Genomic DNA, 17,774 nt, shown 5'->3' with positions numbered 1-17,774 from the left:
GAGACCTTTTTTATAATTATTTTAGACAAAACCCTACTTACCATCTGCATTATTCACACAATACCAAGAATACAACTGCTATTAACCATGCAAACAGGTAGTGAAAAATGTCAGTTATGCCTGTGTACACTGTGTGCATGTGCTGAGCTGTATGTTTTCTGTGTTTGCGCATGCTTACATGCTCGCTTGTGTCTGTGTATACAAGAAACATAAAAGGAAAAAGATGTAAAAACACAGCTGACCTGCACATACACCCTCAAACTGAGTTTGTTACCTAGAAATCCTAAAGGCATGATGTTGAGGAATACTTTTACTGGGCAAAACCAAGAATCATCAAAGTCACCCATCAGGTATGAGATGCACAGCCCATGTCTTCTTTATCACTGCTGGAGACTAAAAGAAGGCTGTATTTTAACAAGCATTTTGCCTTTCTTTTGCTCCTGTGCTCGTCGTGTGTCTGAAAGCTGCCCTGTGGAGCAGCTTGGGTTTAAGCTACATTGTTATCCCTTCTTGTTGCTTGTTTGAATTGTGTCCATATAGTTCATACAAACCAAACCACCTCATATAGTTGTGTGAATATACAATATGTATGTGAATTTGTCTCTGGGCACAAGCAGCACAAATTCCTTTGTCACGCTCCAGCTTTTTCTGTGTATTACATCGTTCCGCATGACAAGGATAGCCAGGATGCTGAGAAGCCGATGAAAAGAAGAAAAACAGAGATGAGTTAGGCAACAAAAGTTATGTGACAAAAGAAAACAGAGTGTTAGAGTCACAGTAGGTGGAAACCAGAGGCAGAGGTGGGTCGTACGTGAGATTGAGATTGTACTGAATACCCAGATGTTGTAATGTAGTGAGCCAGTAACTTTTAATAAGAGAAGGAAAAGGAGTGCAGGACACCAATGTTAGAATTAGGGATGTGTGACCTCGCGAAATAATAGCACAGTCAGCACCAAATAAGATTTTTAGAGACAAAATTCTGCAATTGGACAAACAATTGGTCTTATGAGAAATTCCTCATCTCCTTTTGGCATCCGCTGACTGTGCCAGGCTGTCGAGTTTCAGCCAGATTTCAGTCGTCAAGCTGACACACTGGAAACACGGTGCTCTCATCCGTAGGTCTCCATGGTAACCCTCCTCCCTGCTCGTTCGTTTCAGAGGGAGATGGTGTACTCCTCTCGTGACTCCTCCCCAACTCGCCGCCTCAACACCCTCCCCTCCTCCACGGCCTCAGCATCTTCTGGATCGCCATCCCGCTCGCGCCTCTCCTACAGCGGGGGTCGTCCCCCGTCCTTCGCCGGGTCCCATCCCCAGCATGAACAGCCCCGACATCCCCACCATCCCGCAGCTGGCCACGTAGCCAACGCTGGCCTGTCGCCCTCGCCCAGCGCCATCCTGGAGCGCCGTGATGTCAAGCCTGACGAGGAAGTTTCGGCGAAAAACATGGCCCTGATGAAGAACGAGGGGCTGTACGCAGATCCCTACAGCCTGATGCACGAGGGCCGCCTCAGCATCGCCTCCACCCAGTCGTTAGCTGCCATCGGAGACCCCTTTAGCTTCCCTGTTTCAAGTGGCCTGTACCGGCGTGGCTCTGTGCGCTCACTCAGCACCTACTCAGCTGCTGCTCTTCAGGGGGACCTGGAGGACTCCCTCTACAAGCCTGGAGGTTCGCTCTACTCTGACACATACTCAGCCACACTGGGCATGGGTTTTCGCATGCCGCCCTCATCCCCGCAGAAAATCCCAGACATGCAGCTGAGAGACAGGGACTCATATTCCAGCTCACCCAGCAGAGCCTCACCTGTCAGGCAGACCTTCCGCAAGGACTCGGCCTCCTCCTCTGTGTTTGTGGAGAGCCCAAAGTCAAGGCCAAGCTCCAGTTCAGAGCCTCTGTGTCTGACAGCCGGGCCTGGGGAGGGCGGCCGGGCTACGCCTGGCTTTGGTTCTTCGATGTCTGGACAAGATGACAGCAGCAGGTCAGTGTAAGTCTGTGTGGTGAATTTCATTAAGGTGTGTTGTACTGTTTAAAGACGATCCTGAAAACTTTTTTTTCCTTAATTAGCCTCTGATCAATAGACTCTTCAATAAACACAATATTATCTACTTAAAATGCTGGTTATTTTGTGTTTTGGCTGTTTTGCTCTCGCTGGTTTTAAGTGGGCAGAGCTATGTTGGGAAAAGTTGATTAGCATGTGCAGTTTCCATGAACAAATCTGATTGCTTGCTATATGAAATTTGACCACACTCACGCAATCATAATTTTGGAGGATCGTCAGACTCATCAGACAACTTGTGAAATTTGTCTGATGAAAATTTGTGGTACTTGCTTTGGCAGGGATCACCGTCTGGAGCGTATGGAGGCAATGGAGAAGCAGATAGCCAGCCTTACTGGTCTCGTCCAGAGCGTGCTGACCAGAGCTCCAGACAGTGACAGCACGTAAGACTCTCCATTATACCCCATTAACCCTCTAAAACTCACAGACACAGCTTCAGCTCAGACATGTAGGCAGCATTATCGACAGGAACAGCAGCAGGCTATTATCAGAGCCATTATCAGCTCCATAGCAGTGAAGTGCTACATTACTTTGTGTGAGCACAGCACAAGTACAGAGCAATAAACATTAGCTGCAGGGCACGGTGCTATTGATTTATGTATTGATACATAGAGATGTGTAAGATAGCTTTTCAGCAGAGTTTCTCATTTGCATTGAGCTTTGTTACCACGTCACCCTCATGAACACAATAGGGGCTCATTAACAAGAAGATCACTTGTTAATGCAATCAGTCTGATAGTGTCCAGGAGTAGTGCTGTTAGCGTTAGCACTGTAATTGCCTTGCCCTGTGGCCGTTGATCCTCAGATGTGGCCTGCTGCGTCTCTGCATGATGGCGGGCTGCCCTCCGGACCAAGGGACGGAGTTCTCACGGCCATTACCTTTCTCTTCCAGCGAGAAGACCGAAACCAACAGCGACGGCTCCGCCACTGGAAGTGAGTACAGCGGCGTAACTGTGATCCGGTTTCTCACAAGCCTTCTTGTTACTAACACTGCTGCCATGCTAATCTATGCACTGGAATTTATACAGGATAATGGACACAAGGCAGTGATGTGAGCTCCTGCTTTATGACAGATTTACCTGACAATGCTCTCACGATGGGAGGGAGGACGACATGTCATCAGTCCAGGAGGCTGTGGTCTTTATCAGAGTTGGTCATTTGGTCCAAACCAGAGGGAAAAAAATGTTGTTGCCTTTAAGTTCTGGACCAATTCATTGATTTTTAACTAACGAACCAAAAGCTGTAAACATGCAGTAATACAGACTGACAGGTAACTCATTGATTGGACAGTCTTTGGCGAGTGTCATCCTGCATCGTGTTGAGTCAAATTCTGGTGACTGATGGCATGTTTAATTCCTCTGAAGTGTATATTTATGTTCTCTGCTGTCACATAAAGCTAATGAAGAAATAACTAATCATGAGCATTATTAGATAACAAATCGATCATTCACACCAGCCCAAACAAACCCGACTAAACAGGCAAAAACACATTTTAACTGAACCAATCAGGTTTGGTGTGATCGCACGCCTTTTTCATCCTTCTTTCTTTTTGCTATCTTTCTCCAACGACTGAGGTTGAGGAGTTTCATTTCAAATGACTCAAACTAAAAACATGACTTTAAAGGATGCCTGGAAAAACAGAAACACTTGAGTATTGTCCCGCTCAGTCAGATGAGAAAAGCATTAATTTGATTGATTTGTTCAGTAAGGAGACGGTTTTAGCCTCGCTAGGCAGAAATACAGGAAGCAGGGGGGTGGGGGGGCTCTGTCAAAAATGAAAAAAATATAGCATCTAGCAGCTTTGAGCTGTTGAAAGGTGTTATAGAAACAAACAAACATACTAGACTGTTAACATAACCTTCTTAGCGAGGTAATAAGACAGCCAGCTTTGAAGTATTTGGAGGGTTTATTTTTTCACTTTTGACTGTCTCTGTACTGGATGTACACAGACTTTCACTTCTGACAAAATGTTGTTCATCATAGTACCTTTCAACAGGTGTAGCCTATACATACTGAGGCATTTCTGAATAAACCATTTACCTCCCTGCTTTCCTTTTATTCCTCTCATCCTTGTTCCTGTCCTTTTTTTTTCTCCTGTCTATAATTTTGCAGCAGCATTTTGGCACAAAAAAACACTTTCTGTGGCCAGACGTTCGCAAGGCCAGTGCAAGGACATAGTTTGAAACTTCCTCACAAACTGATGCGCTGCCAAAAGACCAAGCCATCACCAGAGTCGTTTCCTCCGCTGTAGTCAATAAAAATGATCATCATTCTGTAAAAATTAACTGTTAAGACTTTCCTCTCCCTCGTTGTCTCTCTATCACCTTCTCATTAATTTCTCTGTAACTGGCTCACTCTTTCTATATTCCAGCTGGACGGCTGAAGAAGAAAGGTAGTTGCCATCTCCTTCTCTATCACCCTTTTTATTTCTCCTATCAGACATCTCCCATGGCTCTCTGCTCTCTGTATGGGTGTGTGCTGTTGCTGGGTAGCTGGCGGTGTCTCCTCACGTTTTCCTCCTGGTTGGTTTCCTAGAGTGCGGATCCCCCTTCGTCCTGTCTCTACTTTTTGAATTTCTGCTTGGTTTTTTTTCTTTGGGAATTTCAGAAGGCTGTTTTGTCACAGACTGGGCACTCCTGTGTGTGTGTGTGTTCGTTCAGGAGGCATATATGTGTGGCAGAACAGTTGGGGAGTCAATGGCCATACTCACAAAGCCCTGTAAGATAAGAGCATGGTTATTCCCCTGTGTGTCACTACTGAATAGACTAATTGCACTTCTATATGGGTTACTAATAGCATGAGCTCACATTTCTCCCAGTGGGCTATTAGAGTTTTGTGAATATGGCACTTTTTTCTTTTTCACATTCACACACTGTATTTGTTCCAGTGTGTGTTTGTGTCCAGATTTTCTGTACATGTAAATTTCTTTGGCCGTTTATGCTGTGTGTGTGTGTTACTTTTTGTACCTTGTGTCATGCTGGCCGGCTGCAAATCTCACCGGAGCACAGCCCAACAAACTAACCGTTTTGTTTCCGAAAGACGTCCTGCTGACCCCCCATGTCCTACTTTGTGATTGGCAGCTAATACACCATCAGCACCTCTAGCTCTGATGCCGCCGCCACCTTCTAACACAACCCAGGTGAACAGCATCGGCCGCTTGCAGATGCAGCTCCACCTGCACGGCCTCCAGCAAAACGCCACAGACCTGCGCAAACAGCTCACCCAGCTACGCAAGACACAGGTATACGGTGGATCCATCGATGAAATCCATTAATCTGATGTTTCTCAAAGAGTCTGTCCTCTCAAAATCATGCTGATAGATGTTTTTATTTGCCAAGGTTTGGAAATATTCCTATGATATTCTACTTCACAGTTTGTCTTTTTTTTCCTCTGCTGTTCCATATTTTAAACCTCTTTTGATATAATTTTATATCACCAGCTGGCTTTTATAAACGCTGCAGTCATTTGCACCTGCACACGTGCTGGCAGAAGGTGTTCTGTGATACTTGATGCCAACTGCTGTTTATTCATTGTTGTGAGTGTTTGTGTGTGTCTGTTTACTGTGGTGAAGTGTAAGGAAATGTAGATTTACATATCAGTTGCATATCATTTACATTGACACTTCTACTCCTCCTGTATCCCATGATTCTTCGTGTCAGTAGAGGAATAGAAGTTAAGTGATTGAACTTTGTACACTCAAAAAGGCAGTGCACAGTTCAAGGAAAAAGCCACAATATGGGCAGCAGAACATAGTAAATGTAAATATCCAACAAAGGATAATTAAAATAAGAAAATAAAGCCGTGTTTATCACAATTGATGAAAAGAAAAGTTCGACTAATGTGCCGTCGTGCTGCAAATTGTTTCCATACTGTTATTCTCAGAGTGGAGGACGCCATATGACAGTCACTGCGAGCAGCGTTTGTAAATGCAGACCGCCATTTGCAACATTTATGAACGCCAGATGGTGATAATAGAGCTATATTAAAAGAGGTACAACACATCGAACAGCAGGGAAAGCGAGACAAAATTATGGACTAATGATAGGCTTTCCATAGATTTCTTCCTCCACACTAATCAAGTGGGGGCGAATGTAAATTTGTTTATGGTGCTCAAAGTATTGAAAAGTGCATTTCTAAAGGATTCTCAGTTATCTGAGTCATGCATATCTAAGGAGGGCTGAATCAAGGGCTACTGGACTTTGTTGTGGGGCTTCTTCTGGTCTAACTTGCTGTTGGGGAGTCTCAGATTTAACCCCAGCGGGGTCTTTATCGTGGTGGGTGTGGCCGTTTAAGGTTGTCACATGAGGCCAGCTGTGAAAAGTTGTTAAATCTCCTGGGAAAGGATGGAAGGACAGCATTGTAGGTGGAGGATAACTGATGCCGTAGACCTCCTCCTTTGTTGAGAGATGGTTTCTTCCTTCACTCCTCAGCAGTGTGTCCTTTCAGAAACAATGATTGCTCTGTATAATCCACAGACTGAGCATTAACTGTGAGTCACTAGTGCTCCCTATGAAAACTGTTGACTGTATGTTCAGTGGATGGTCCAGCGTAACTTGGACTCTGTTTCTGTCAAGTGAATAAAAGTAGAATAATTGTAAGAGCGGTTCTTTGCAGGGTCCCCTATATCTCACTGTTGGCATGCAAATGAAGACAGAATATGGTGTGAGACCACATTATGCGCTCTACATGTGCTTTGCTTTGAGGTCCACAGATTGTTAGTTACAGAAAATGGCAAAAGCAGTCCCCAAAATGTTAATATTTCTTCATGTTATCTCATGTTTTTGTGATGCAGAGTGTATACTGTATAAGAGCATTTCAACACACATGTGTGCAGGAGCAGTGGCTTTGATGTTTATTTGATCTTCACTTCAATACTGTACCTACAGTAAATAACGCCTGCACACGTAGCTGTATCGATGACACATTGAGGGCATTGTATCTTTTGAGGATTAATAATGAAATTGAACGTGTGAAAGATAAAAGCTGAGTTCACGCTGCATGATATTTCATAGGGGTACAGAATGCCATTGTATATGCAGAATCAAGTGAAGAGGAAGGCTTCACAGAAGCATGGAGACGAGGCCCTCATTTATTCCATTTATCTCTGATGCAAGCGATGCCATGGTTACTGTAGGAGGAGTCAGGAAGAGATGCTGAGTTAAATGCTTTCAGCGGCAGGGGAGAGGATTCAAGTCTCTTGCAGGGGGAAAAGGGAAAGGAAGAGAAATAGGAGTGACAGATGATGGGCATGCAGTGCTTTATTTCTTCCCTGACAGCAGTCACAGGGGCTTCTTGAACTGGCAAAGCAGAGTTGAGACAACCAAACAGCCGAGGCTGCGCTGTACGCACAGAGAACAGTTTGCTGTTTACCTGTGTGTGTACCCAAGTGTGACCTCTGCACCTGGACCCATATTGTTGCCTGTGGCGATGGCCAGCAGCTTAAATTTTACATGTGGCTTATGAATTATACAGAGAGCGTGCAGCAGAGACAGGCAACTGGGAGAGAGGGAGCACAGTGCTGACAGATAAAAAAATATCTAAATTATCTTACTGGATATAGAAATATTTTTAAGTATATTATCATATTCCCTGCGTTTGACCTGCTTCAATATAATGGAGAATGCTTGGTAATTTTAAATAATGGTGATATTGTTGCCTTGTTTCACTTCCTGGAACATAAGGCTGATCAATTATTAATTTTTCTTGCTTACCAGGTGCTTTCATCTCAGGGAGTTGTATTACATGCAGAAGTTCTGTAGAATATTCCATTCATAACACTGAGAGGGAGCCGAGTTCACACTCAGTGCCTCTGTCATGGACATCCTTGGTTCTCCTCGGGGCATCTTTCTGTGTTAGGGGGAATATTGTACTGTATACACATGCTGATACACACACACACACACACACCACAGATGGAACTACTGGCTGCATCTACCAGGCGAAAACGATTAAAAGCAATGACTGAGAAGCATATAATCAGTAAAGGATAAGCAAAATGTTTTTCTGGCATAATTAGGCAGAGAAGGTCGTGAAGTAAAACGAGAGGCCACAGTCTGCCCTCTCGAGGATGTGACAAAACACACTGAAACACTGTCTTGAAAAGCCTTAGGCATCAGTTCTTCTCCGTGTTGTCCTGTTGTTGTGATTTCATAACTACAACAAGCTATTCTCATGAGGATATTGGGTTAACATTGATACAGTTTTTTTTCCAACTACTCTCTCAGTGAACAGCGAGTCCCGCTGAAGTTCGAGCAATGTTATCTCTAACACTGTGTCTGAATGTGTGTGTGCGCGCGTGCAGCTGGAGAACCAGGACTCGGTGCGAACTCTGTTGAAGCGGACAGAAGCGGAGCTGAACGTGCGTGTGGCTGATGCCCTGAGGAAGCAGGAAGATCCTCTGCAAAGACAGCGCCTCCTGGTGGAGGAAGAGAGACTGAAGTACCTCAACGAGGAGGAGCTCATCATCCAGCAGCTCCAGTCAGTGACAGAGTAGTATAAAATATATGCATTTGTACCAATATAAGTGGCTTTGGTCAGTGGATTGGATATATAAGGTGGTAGTTATCTGGTTTAAGATGAACTTTATCATGTATTTCATTATTGCTTTAAACATGAAAATTTTCATATCTGTTTTATAATTAGATGACTTACAGGGTGACGTGGTGATGTGATGAAATTGTAACTGTAATTAAGCCCGGCATCGAGCAAGATGCTTATTAAGATCTGAGGTATGAGACGGTCCAGCAGCTAATTGAAGCGACTACAAAACCAGAGCTGAGAGCTACCTTGAGATTTAATAATCAGATAAGTTGCCTCTGTCTCATATGTGGAAATGTTCACTGTGATAATGATTCGTGGATCTGTCTGTGAGCGGCAGAAGAGTTCCTGAATCACTCGGAGCGGCATTTTGATTGCAGACTAATTAGTTGAACTGTTAGATGATCTCTGCTAATCAATGCGTCTTATTCAGTCTGGCTAATGGCCAATTTATTTTGGTTAATTATACACGGAACTTTGATTTATTACATAACTTAAGGCAGATTTATGTGACATAAGTCTGACCAAACCAGACACACACTCAATATTAGCTGAACAAACGCACATTGGTATAGATTCTCTGTTCCACTTTTTCCCTCAGTTGTTGCATGAAACTTTTAAATACCCGTTCATACTCCTCCAGTTCAGCTGTCCAGAACTGTTGCTCTAGCTGCCAGTTGATTGAGAGACAGTTTATTGGCAGACGTTTTACGGAAATTCAAATAGCATAATTCTGGGATAAATATTCAGTCAAATTTAAGTGTAGCAGAGGAATCCCTGGTGTTCAGCCTGCTGTCTGTTCCATCTCAGCGACCTGGAGAAGTCAGTGGAGGAGATCCAGAAGGAGTCGTCTGTCAACCACAAGCTGGTGACAGTGCAGGAGCTGGAGGAGAAGGCCACTGTTCTGAGAAAGCTGGGAGAAACACTCACAGAACTGAAAAGTGAGTCATGCTGGCACATTTCACATTCTGCGCACAGGCACAAAACAGAAAACAGTCTTTTGCTCTGGCAGACAGTTTATAATGCACTAATTACTCACCAAGGCACTGATTATCTTTTAGTCACCCACAGCCAGTCTGTCAAACATTTAATCAGTCTCAGATTGCTCAGATTGCTCATTGTCTTAATGAACTGCCTGACCATTTACAGTAGTTCAAAAATGTTTTGTTTGATTACCACAAATGGCTTTCAACGTCTTTGACAAGCAGAATGAATTTGTTTAGGGGAGCATGGCGGCGTTACTCCTCTGCTTTCTCCTGCAGATCAGTTCCCAGGCCTGCAGAGTAAGATGCGGGTGGTGCTCAGGGTGGAGGTGGAGGCTGTCAAATTCCTGAAAGAAGAGCCGCACAGGCTTGATGCCCTGTTAAAACGCTGCAAGACTATAACCGACACCCTCGCCACCATGCGCAGGTATGACGCCCGAGAGTAACAGAACATCAACACCTTTGTACTTTACATGGCAGTTAAAGAATTTGTGTTAAATTAAAGAAGCAGAACAAAATTCTTATGAACTGTCCTTGTATTGACTTGAATCCTATAAATACTGAAGGTATGTAGGGCCAGAGTGAAATATGTCCAGCATTAGCCGACATGAAAACTTGCCCATTTGTAATCAATTCAAGGCTTTTCCATTTGTACCTCTGCCAATGACATTATGTTTGCAGCCCTCTTTGTTTATATGTCAGCAGAACATTATGGATTTTCATAAACCGTGGTGGACACACAGGCCTTGGACCAAGGAAAATTGATTCGATGTTGATGATTCAGATCAGAGATTTCCGCCATTAAACATTTATTGTTTTATGCCAAAGCTCTTAAAACTGGCAGAGACCGAGAGATTATGTAAAATCATAGGCTATGTAGAAAAAAAAGGTGTCCTGAAGCATGTATTCAAAGCAGCTGGTATCAATGTGACATTGTGATGAAGGCTCTTTTCACTCACATGAATAAGGACTATTTTAAAATGTGCCCTTCAGCATTCTGTCATTTATCTATCCAATCAGTCTTTCCTCCAAAAAGCACCTCACTTTCTGGTTTAATTAACCTCACTGATCAAAAAAGCTCATCAAATTTGTTTTTTTCTGTCATCTTTGTGGGTAAAAGGGAGTTGGAAAATTATTCAGTACTGGCGAAGGTTTGCACCCTTCACCATGTTTTTTAGTTTTTGTGATGTTTTTGGCATCCCCCAACAATTGTTTTCACTTCAAATCATGCATTATTCATGTTTTAGTTTGTGTAACATTGCAGAGAGTTGATTAATGAATTCGTCTTCCATGTGTTACCAGACAAGCGAATGAGGGGGTGTGGAAGAAGCAGGAGGACTTCTCCAGTCCTTCGTCAAAGCACAATGACGACTTGCGAAAATTTGCAGACTTTGAAATCCCCACCAGCCCACCACTCACCATCAATGACCTTGGGGGAGGCAACAGCCTGTCCAACTGGAGCCCCCACACCAGCCTCAGCCGTGGCCACGGAAACCCATCTGGGCCACACAAGGACAATCATCCTCCTGTTCCCCACAAGGGCAAGGCCCTGGAGGAGCTGGAACGCCGTGCTGCTGCTGATAAAGCTTTGTCCGTGGAGGTCCGGCTGGTAGGAATAATTTCTGCTGCTTTCCACCTTCATCTTCTTTGTTTTCACACCTCACGTAGTCTGCATTACAAATCACATCACTACATATTTACCACCAGTGCTGCAACGCCGCCTTGGCTGCGTGTTTCCCTCTCCCCACTTCACAGGCAGCAGAGCGGGACTGGGAGGAGAAGCGGGCCAGTCTGACACAGTACAGCGCCCAGGACATCAACCGGTTGCTGGAGGAGACCCAGGCTGAGTTAATGAAAGCTATTCCAGACCTGGACTTTGCTGCCACACAGATCAAGCCCTCCTCCAATACACCATCCTCACAAGTTCCCCAAAGCGGGGCAGGAACCCCAGAGCACCGCGTCAGCAAGCCCCAGCACAAGCTCTCCGGGAAAGAGGGAGGTTCCAGGCGTGGCTCTGGTAAGATGGAGAGTTCAGTGCTTCAGTCTGCATCAATATCGTGCATCATTGTCGAGGGAAAACCTTACCTCTTCAAATTGTCAATTTTTCAAGACTTAAGAAAAACGGCTTTGTTTTCAGGGCAACCACCATGCATTTTAAAATTAATCCAATTAGTTTTAAGAGGTTCGCAAGCCCTGCAGGTCAGCAGATTTTCTCAAGAAAATGTTCCCTAAACTGACATAAAATATGAAAAACTGGAGATGCGCTATGAATTTTAAGAAAGTTAGTCAGTTTTATAAATCCAAGCCATTCAACATAGCATTCAATATTGAGTAAAGCAGGTTATACACACTACACATAATGCCTGCAAATGCCTCATAGCCTGCTCTAAAATCACTATGAATGTATTATGCAAGTGTGACTCCTTTTTTGCCTGAATTAATTCCTTCTCCAGATGAGCTGACAGTACCACGGTATCGCACAGAGAAACCCTCCAAGTCTCCTCCTCCTCCGCCGCCAAGACGCAGTTTCCCGTCTTCTCCAGGCCTAACCACCCGCAGCGGAGAGCCGCTAATTCCTGGGAAAAGCATCAAGGTGAGAGAGAGAAAATTCAAGTCATCAAGTGTGTTTAAAAGACTTAACTGACAAATAGACAGTGTTTTAGTTGCACGAGGATCTTCCTCAGATTACATTCTGTATCAACATCAGACATCCCGTAAGGAGAGAGGGTAATCTGTGCCACTCGATTGTTCTGCAAAGCTAAGGAATATTCTTATGCAATCAAAACACTGTGTGCTTATCAATAAAATGTTCAGGCTGCTGACGCTGGCTTTTTTGCGTTTGTGATTTGTAGAAGTCTGAATCTGAAGAGACTGAAGGCCAGAAGCCCCACGTGAAACTGAGGAGGGCCGTGTCCGAAAACCCTCGTCCTGCGTCTACGCCCCCTACACTCGCCTCTGGGGACAAAGAGGAAAGAGAGGAGGAGAAAATTGCTGCAGCATTGGAGGTAAACTAAAACATGGGCTGTGTAGCTTGTTGATTTTATCCTCAACAGGCGGGAAAACGGCGCTCTTCTTATCTTTTATGTTCCGTCCGCAGTCTGCCACTGGCTTTTATGCGCACACACTCTCAAGCAGACATGCTCACCATCATTACCACATGTTCAAGCAGCAGGTGCCATATGTCCCCCTGCCCCTGGCACTGGGAGAGCCCAAAGATCACATACTGCTCAGTCACACACATCATCACCCAGGGCTCACAGATCACAGCCAGACAGATGGACCCTGATGGCTGCTTGGACTGCGTTTGAGATGGCCTGCCTGAAATTTGATGGAACACGCAGTCAACAAGAACTGAGTTCTATTATTCCGTCGCTGTTGTGTGTTTAACCGACAATTTATGACAGCATCTGAACCTCCCTTTTCCCTCCCCAGCTGTTTGAGAGAGTCCCTCTCAGGCTCTCCCTACCCCCTTCCCATCCCCCACCTGTTAGCCCATTAGCTCGCTGCAGGAAAAGTGTACCTCCCTGCAGACTGGACCTGTGGCCACCTGAGGCCCCAGGCACTGAGGTAACACTCTGTCTGAGTGCTGTGGATTGCTGCCTTCCTAAGCCTCTGTCTCTGCTCCTCTTAACCCCTCTACCACACAGAAAACACCAGCTACTGCTGGGCCTCCAGTCACACCCACTCATGCCCTCCTCCCACCTCTTCAAGCTCAAACTACCACAATCTCCCTTCACCAGATAGTATTTCTCACCAATTGTTAATGTGTATACATGCTGTGTTGAAAGAATCCCAACCACAAATATACAGACAACAAGCTTGCTGGTAATCAACTTTGCACTTTCGTAATTGGATTATGTGGCTTCAACTGTCTGGAGCAATAAAATGTCATCAGTTGAATCATTTTTTAAGCCTCTGGGTGGCAGCAAAACATTGAAACTAGCTGACATATTTATCCACCACCATATTGCTGCCTTATAAATTTGTTCTAACATTAGCAGACAGTTGCCTGCGTACACATCCAACAGACAAGGAGCAACATTAGCATTCATTTGGAGTTATGTTTCTGCCCGCCTGATAAATGTAAGAATATTCACTCACCTAGCAAACCTAGCGCCTAAGTTTGCTAGGTGTTCAGCTGTCTTCATTAGCTGATGGTTAATTTAGTCAGTTAAACACAAACCAAATATGCACATTTATTTCCTTTGTAGCCTATAAATGCATCAGTCCTTCACAGGACAGATAGAGTGTTTTCTGTCGTGGGTTTACAATTGCTGTGTTCTTTTTCTCTGTTAAGAGGAAATTATGTAGACATACATTACACACAAGTTGATAAAAGCCCTCTTTTCTTTGTCTCTTTAGTCATCTGGCTGGTGGTCTGATTATGCAGTGATCTCATGCAGCAGTTGTTGGATTGTGCTAAAGCTAAGACCACTTCAGTGTGTTTAATTTTAAACCTCAAGTGCTTTCCTCATTTATAGGGAAGACGCTTGTCTCCCGTTCCCCAGATCGTGTTGACAGAGTGTTTGCCCGCTTCACCCGCTGCCTCAGAGGATCCTGTCAGAGATTTCGCAAATGACCCTGGAGATGAGAGTCCATCACAGGGTTGGACTGGTCATTACGCTGTCTACCAGACTCAGATTTCAAAAGAAAGGGATTCACTTGGAAGCCCTCCTCAGCGAGAGCAGTGTCATGATAAAGAGGATGCGGAGTTAAAACAGAGAGTTGCCCTGCTGCTGACAGAGCTGGAGGTGAGGGTGGTGTCCCCTGCCGAGGCCCAGGAGTTCAGCTGGACTGCAGGTGAAGCTCTGCACACTCTGTCCATCTCACCACAGACCAAAGAAATCTCTGAGGTCCAGCTGAGTGACCGACCTCTCCTAGTGCTCCTCAGGGAGGAAGAAACAGTCAGGGAGGCCTACAGGCGGCTGCATTCGCTTTTGGAGTCATCGAAGCCGATGCCTAAGCCCAGAATCAAATCCTCCCTTTGCTCAGTCCAGCAGAGCTCCCTGGTGGAGGCTCTAAGGAGAGGGATAGAGACAGGGGATAGAGTGCTGACACTTCAGCCCAGCACTGAAATTAAGACGATTTCTGAGGTGCAGCAGAATTCAGTGAACACTACTATTAAGTCTAGTGGGTCAGCTAGTTCATTTGACAGTCTGTCCAACCAGAGCCAGAGGAAAACGAGAGAAGATATCCGACACAGCACCTACAGGAGGCTGGACAGCTTGGAGGAGACGATTCGTGAGCTGGAGAACACCTTGATAGAGATCAGTGGCCATCCAGCCGCAGATCCGCTCTACACTGAGACAACCACCAAAAGCACTCCTGTGCAGATGACAGACAGCCCGACCTCGGAGAAGAAGAAGCCATCAGTCCCACCCAAGCCGTCCTCTTTGAGTCAAGCATCGATCCAGGTTCAGTTCTCACACCTGCTGTGCAGATTCCTGCTCTGAAGCAACACGCTCTATTTTCTTTCCTCACTGCTTCTCTCAGGGTGACTGTTGGACTTTCACTTTCAAGCTTCTGATGTCTGCTCCCTGACTAAATCAGCATCTAACTGTGATTGAAATCGAAAATGTGTCGTCGGGGACAGACAACAGACTTCCTTCCTACTTGTCTGGTCAGTGATTAGTGCTGGAGCTGCTATCCCTTTGTCGTTAATTGTTTATTTATCGATCTGTCCAACATCTATTTTCTGTCTGTTAATTTAGCCAAGTTTAACTTTTGTTTCACCAAACATGCAATAAAAATATATGCATAGATAATACAAGGATATCTAAGTTCCTCTTCTTTTTTTCTCCTCTTGTCACCTCTGCCATGTTAATGTCTTCCTGTTTGTTCTGTCTGGAAATCAACTAGTTCCTTCAGAAATGCTTTTAATCAAAATGATAGTAACAAAGCTAAAAGCATATTTTATGTACTCTGTCACATTACAATTGCACACACTGAAAGTTACCTGGTGAATTGGGATTTGGTGAACACAGGAAGACATAAAAGCAGCAAGCAATTTCAGTATCAATTTTCTACTCAGAACCTGTATGAGGACAGAAATCTGTCTCTTATAACAAAGCCAAATATCACTTCTAATACATTTCTTGTTAATATCTGATGACCACGTGTTGAACTCTATTACCAGACATTGCGAGTAGCCTGCTTTCAACTTACCTCCAGATGACCGCAACACAACAAAAGATTAGTGATAATCAAAAGCCTTATTGCGTTTCTGTGTCAGCTGCCACTTCAGTGAGGTGCCTTGACAGCTTGCGTAGTATTCCCTCTTGCTCTGAATGTAGTCTCCCACTCAGGGCAAGGCTGCAATATTTGACAGTCACACTGTCATGGTGAGTTTCAGCCCTCTCAAGTAGCACCAGGGAGCCTTCCCGTGGGCCTGGCTGAGGATTACAGAGTCTTCACACATTATTTCATCACTCCAACTCCAACCACGTTCATCATTTCAACATGACCCCTCTTCCTACTCTTGTCCAACGTTTACTCATGTACGCACCAAATTCAGACTGACACGCGATCTGCTTTCCAGCCCCATTACAGTTCAGCTTTTAATTAGACATTATAATATGGATGTAGCCTCAAGCGTTAAATATACCGTGTATTTCATGTCTGCCATTCCAAAATTCACATGAAGAGAAGAAAGGGCTTAAGAGAAAGACTGGCAGTTTCCAGGTGTCTCTTCTTTGGATTACTCTAGCAGAGAAATATTGACTGTTTGACGCTGCCGCAGTTAATCTTTTATCAGTTTTCTTTTCAGCTAACATCTCTGTATGCACAAGAGGCACAGTTCGATGGGAATTTGACTCAATAAGTATTTATTTTTGTACGTATTAGAGACAGTCGACGGAGTAACTCAGTGGGAAGGATCATTAAGCACATGTCTCATGGATTCTGCGGTGAGACGAGGCTATGCAACGTCAGTTTTGATGCTGCATTTCTTTATTTTTCTCCTTGTCATTTTCTACTGATAGATGGTGAACCTCACTAAAGTGGATTGTTCAGTTATATCAGCTACAAGCTCTGATCTCGAAAACCTCATTGGTCTCAGGAGGCAGACTAGCTTGCTGGAATCAAACTGTACGGAGTTGATGTGTGTCTGAAGCGTAAACCAAAGACACTGAAGAGGAAAAATGAAATACACGACCATGCACTGTGTGTCCATGGTCTGATTCACACTTCTCCTCCCCTTCTCCTCCTCTCTCCTCTCAGGGAGGAAATATTTCTAGTGTTGGCAAAGTTCTCCACTCTTCAGCTGCCTCCAAACTGAAGCACCTGCAGCAGAATAGCACAGACAAGACTAAAAGTGGCAAAAGAGAGGACTTCCTGAAGTTCCAGGATCAGCAGCAGGTAATATATATATATTTAGCACTGTCAGGGCCAATGCACGCTTGATCTTGCAGAGCCTGTGCAGACGGGACTGTGCGGTACTTTCCAGACACTCTCAGTATTGGTTTTCTTTTTTGGTAGTTGCAACCAATGCCATTACGGTTTCTCACATATTTAAAAAAAGCTTGCACTGATTAGAGGTGTAAGAGTCATAAAAGTGTTCTGCCATGCCCTCTGAAACTGGGGCAGAGGCAATGATCTGTGCTGGCTATAAATCAAGAAAAATGGGACAGAAAATTCTTTGGTTGTGGAAGAGTTTTTAAGTTTTCTTTCACATACAGTATACAAGGAAATTTGACCTTGTTCTTCATGTAGAAACATAATTTGTTATGAAGGGGATGACCTTCATGCTGCTCCAACAAGAGTGTTTGCATTCCTGACCTCTGCACGCTGACAGTCTCGAGAAAAGCCATGCAGCCCCTCTGTATGTTACACACCAGATCAAGCATAAATTACCATCACTCTTCACCTCCACTCGGTCCTCTCCTTGCCCCACAGAACAACTGCACGTCCCACCACGCTTCATTCCTCGGATTACATTTCACACAAGATGTCATTTTAAGATGTATGGTCTAAATCTTTTAAAAGACAGCTTCACGACTAACTGAATTTAAAACCAGTTTAGCTAATGATATAGATGATATAAATAGATCAAAGGATGCCCTGCAGGTGTTTTGTCTCACAGGGAGACGTGTGTCACACAGGTTGCAGTGGTGGAGGAGTAGTGCTGTTTTTATGTCTGAAAATCTTAAGAAATCATTAAATGTTATAAAAAAAAAAAACAAAAAAAACACTGTTACTTAAC

At 44.4% G+C, this 17,774-nt stretch overlaps 1 protein-coding gene across 8 annotated transcripts in view; it reads left to right on the top strand.

Moving 5' to 3' along the window:
• The window catches only part of LOC143333933 (SRC kinase signaling inhibitor 1-like), a 95,826-nt gene that overhangs the window by 72,342 nt on the left and 5,710 nt on the right, over positions 1–17,774 (top strand). For 4 of the 8 annotated variants that reach the window (XM_076752329.1, XM_076752327.1, XM_076752325.1 and 1 more), the window contains 13 exons: positions 1,159–1,976; positions 2,336–2,437; positions 2,860–2,987; positions 4,426–4,446; positions 5,135–5,295; positions 8,356–8,531; positions 9,402–9,532; positions 9,854–10,001; positions 10,877–11,183; positions 11,330–11,591; positions 12,028–12,167; positions 12,427–12,579; positions 16,793–16,930. In XM_076752329.1, coding sequence (XP_076608444.1) covers positions 1,159–1,976; positions 2,336–2,437; positions 2,860–2,987; positions 4,426–4,446; positions 5,135–5,295; positions 8,356–8,531; positions 9,402–9,532; positions 9,854–10,001; positions 10,877–11,183; positions 11,330–11,591; positions 12,028–12,167; positions 12,427–12,579; positions 16,793–16,930 — 2,685 coding nt within the window. Of the gene's footprint in view, positions 1–1,158; positions 1,977–2,335; positions 2,438–2,859; positions 2,988–4,425; positions 4,447–5,134; positions 5,296–8,355; positions 8,532–9,401; positions 9,533–9,853; positions 10,002–10,876; positions 11,184–11,329; positions 11,592–12,027; positions 12,168–12,426; positions 12,580–13,006; positions 13,142–14,055; positions 14,989–16,792; positions 16,931–17,774 lie in introns of all 8 variants that reach the window. The other 4 variants (XM_076752331.1, XM_076752328.1, XM_076752330.1 and 1 more) reach the window with 4 other exon arrangements.

The sequence above is a fragment of the Chaetodon auriga genome, chromosome 16, assembly GCF_051107435.1.
Source record: "Chaetodon auriga isolate fChaAug3 chromosome 16, fChaAug3.hap1, whole genome shotgun sequence".
NCBI classification, from domain to species: domain Eukaryota; kingdom Metazoa; phylum Chordata; class Actinopteri; order Chaetodontiformes; family Chaetodontidae; genus Chaetodon; species Chaetodon auriga.
The sequence above is the reverse complement of the archived record's forward strand: the minus strand, read 5'-3'. Positions and strand labels throughout refer to the sequence as shown.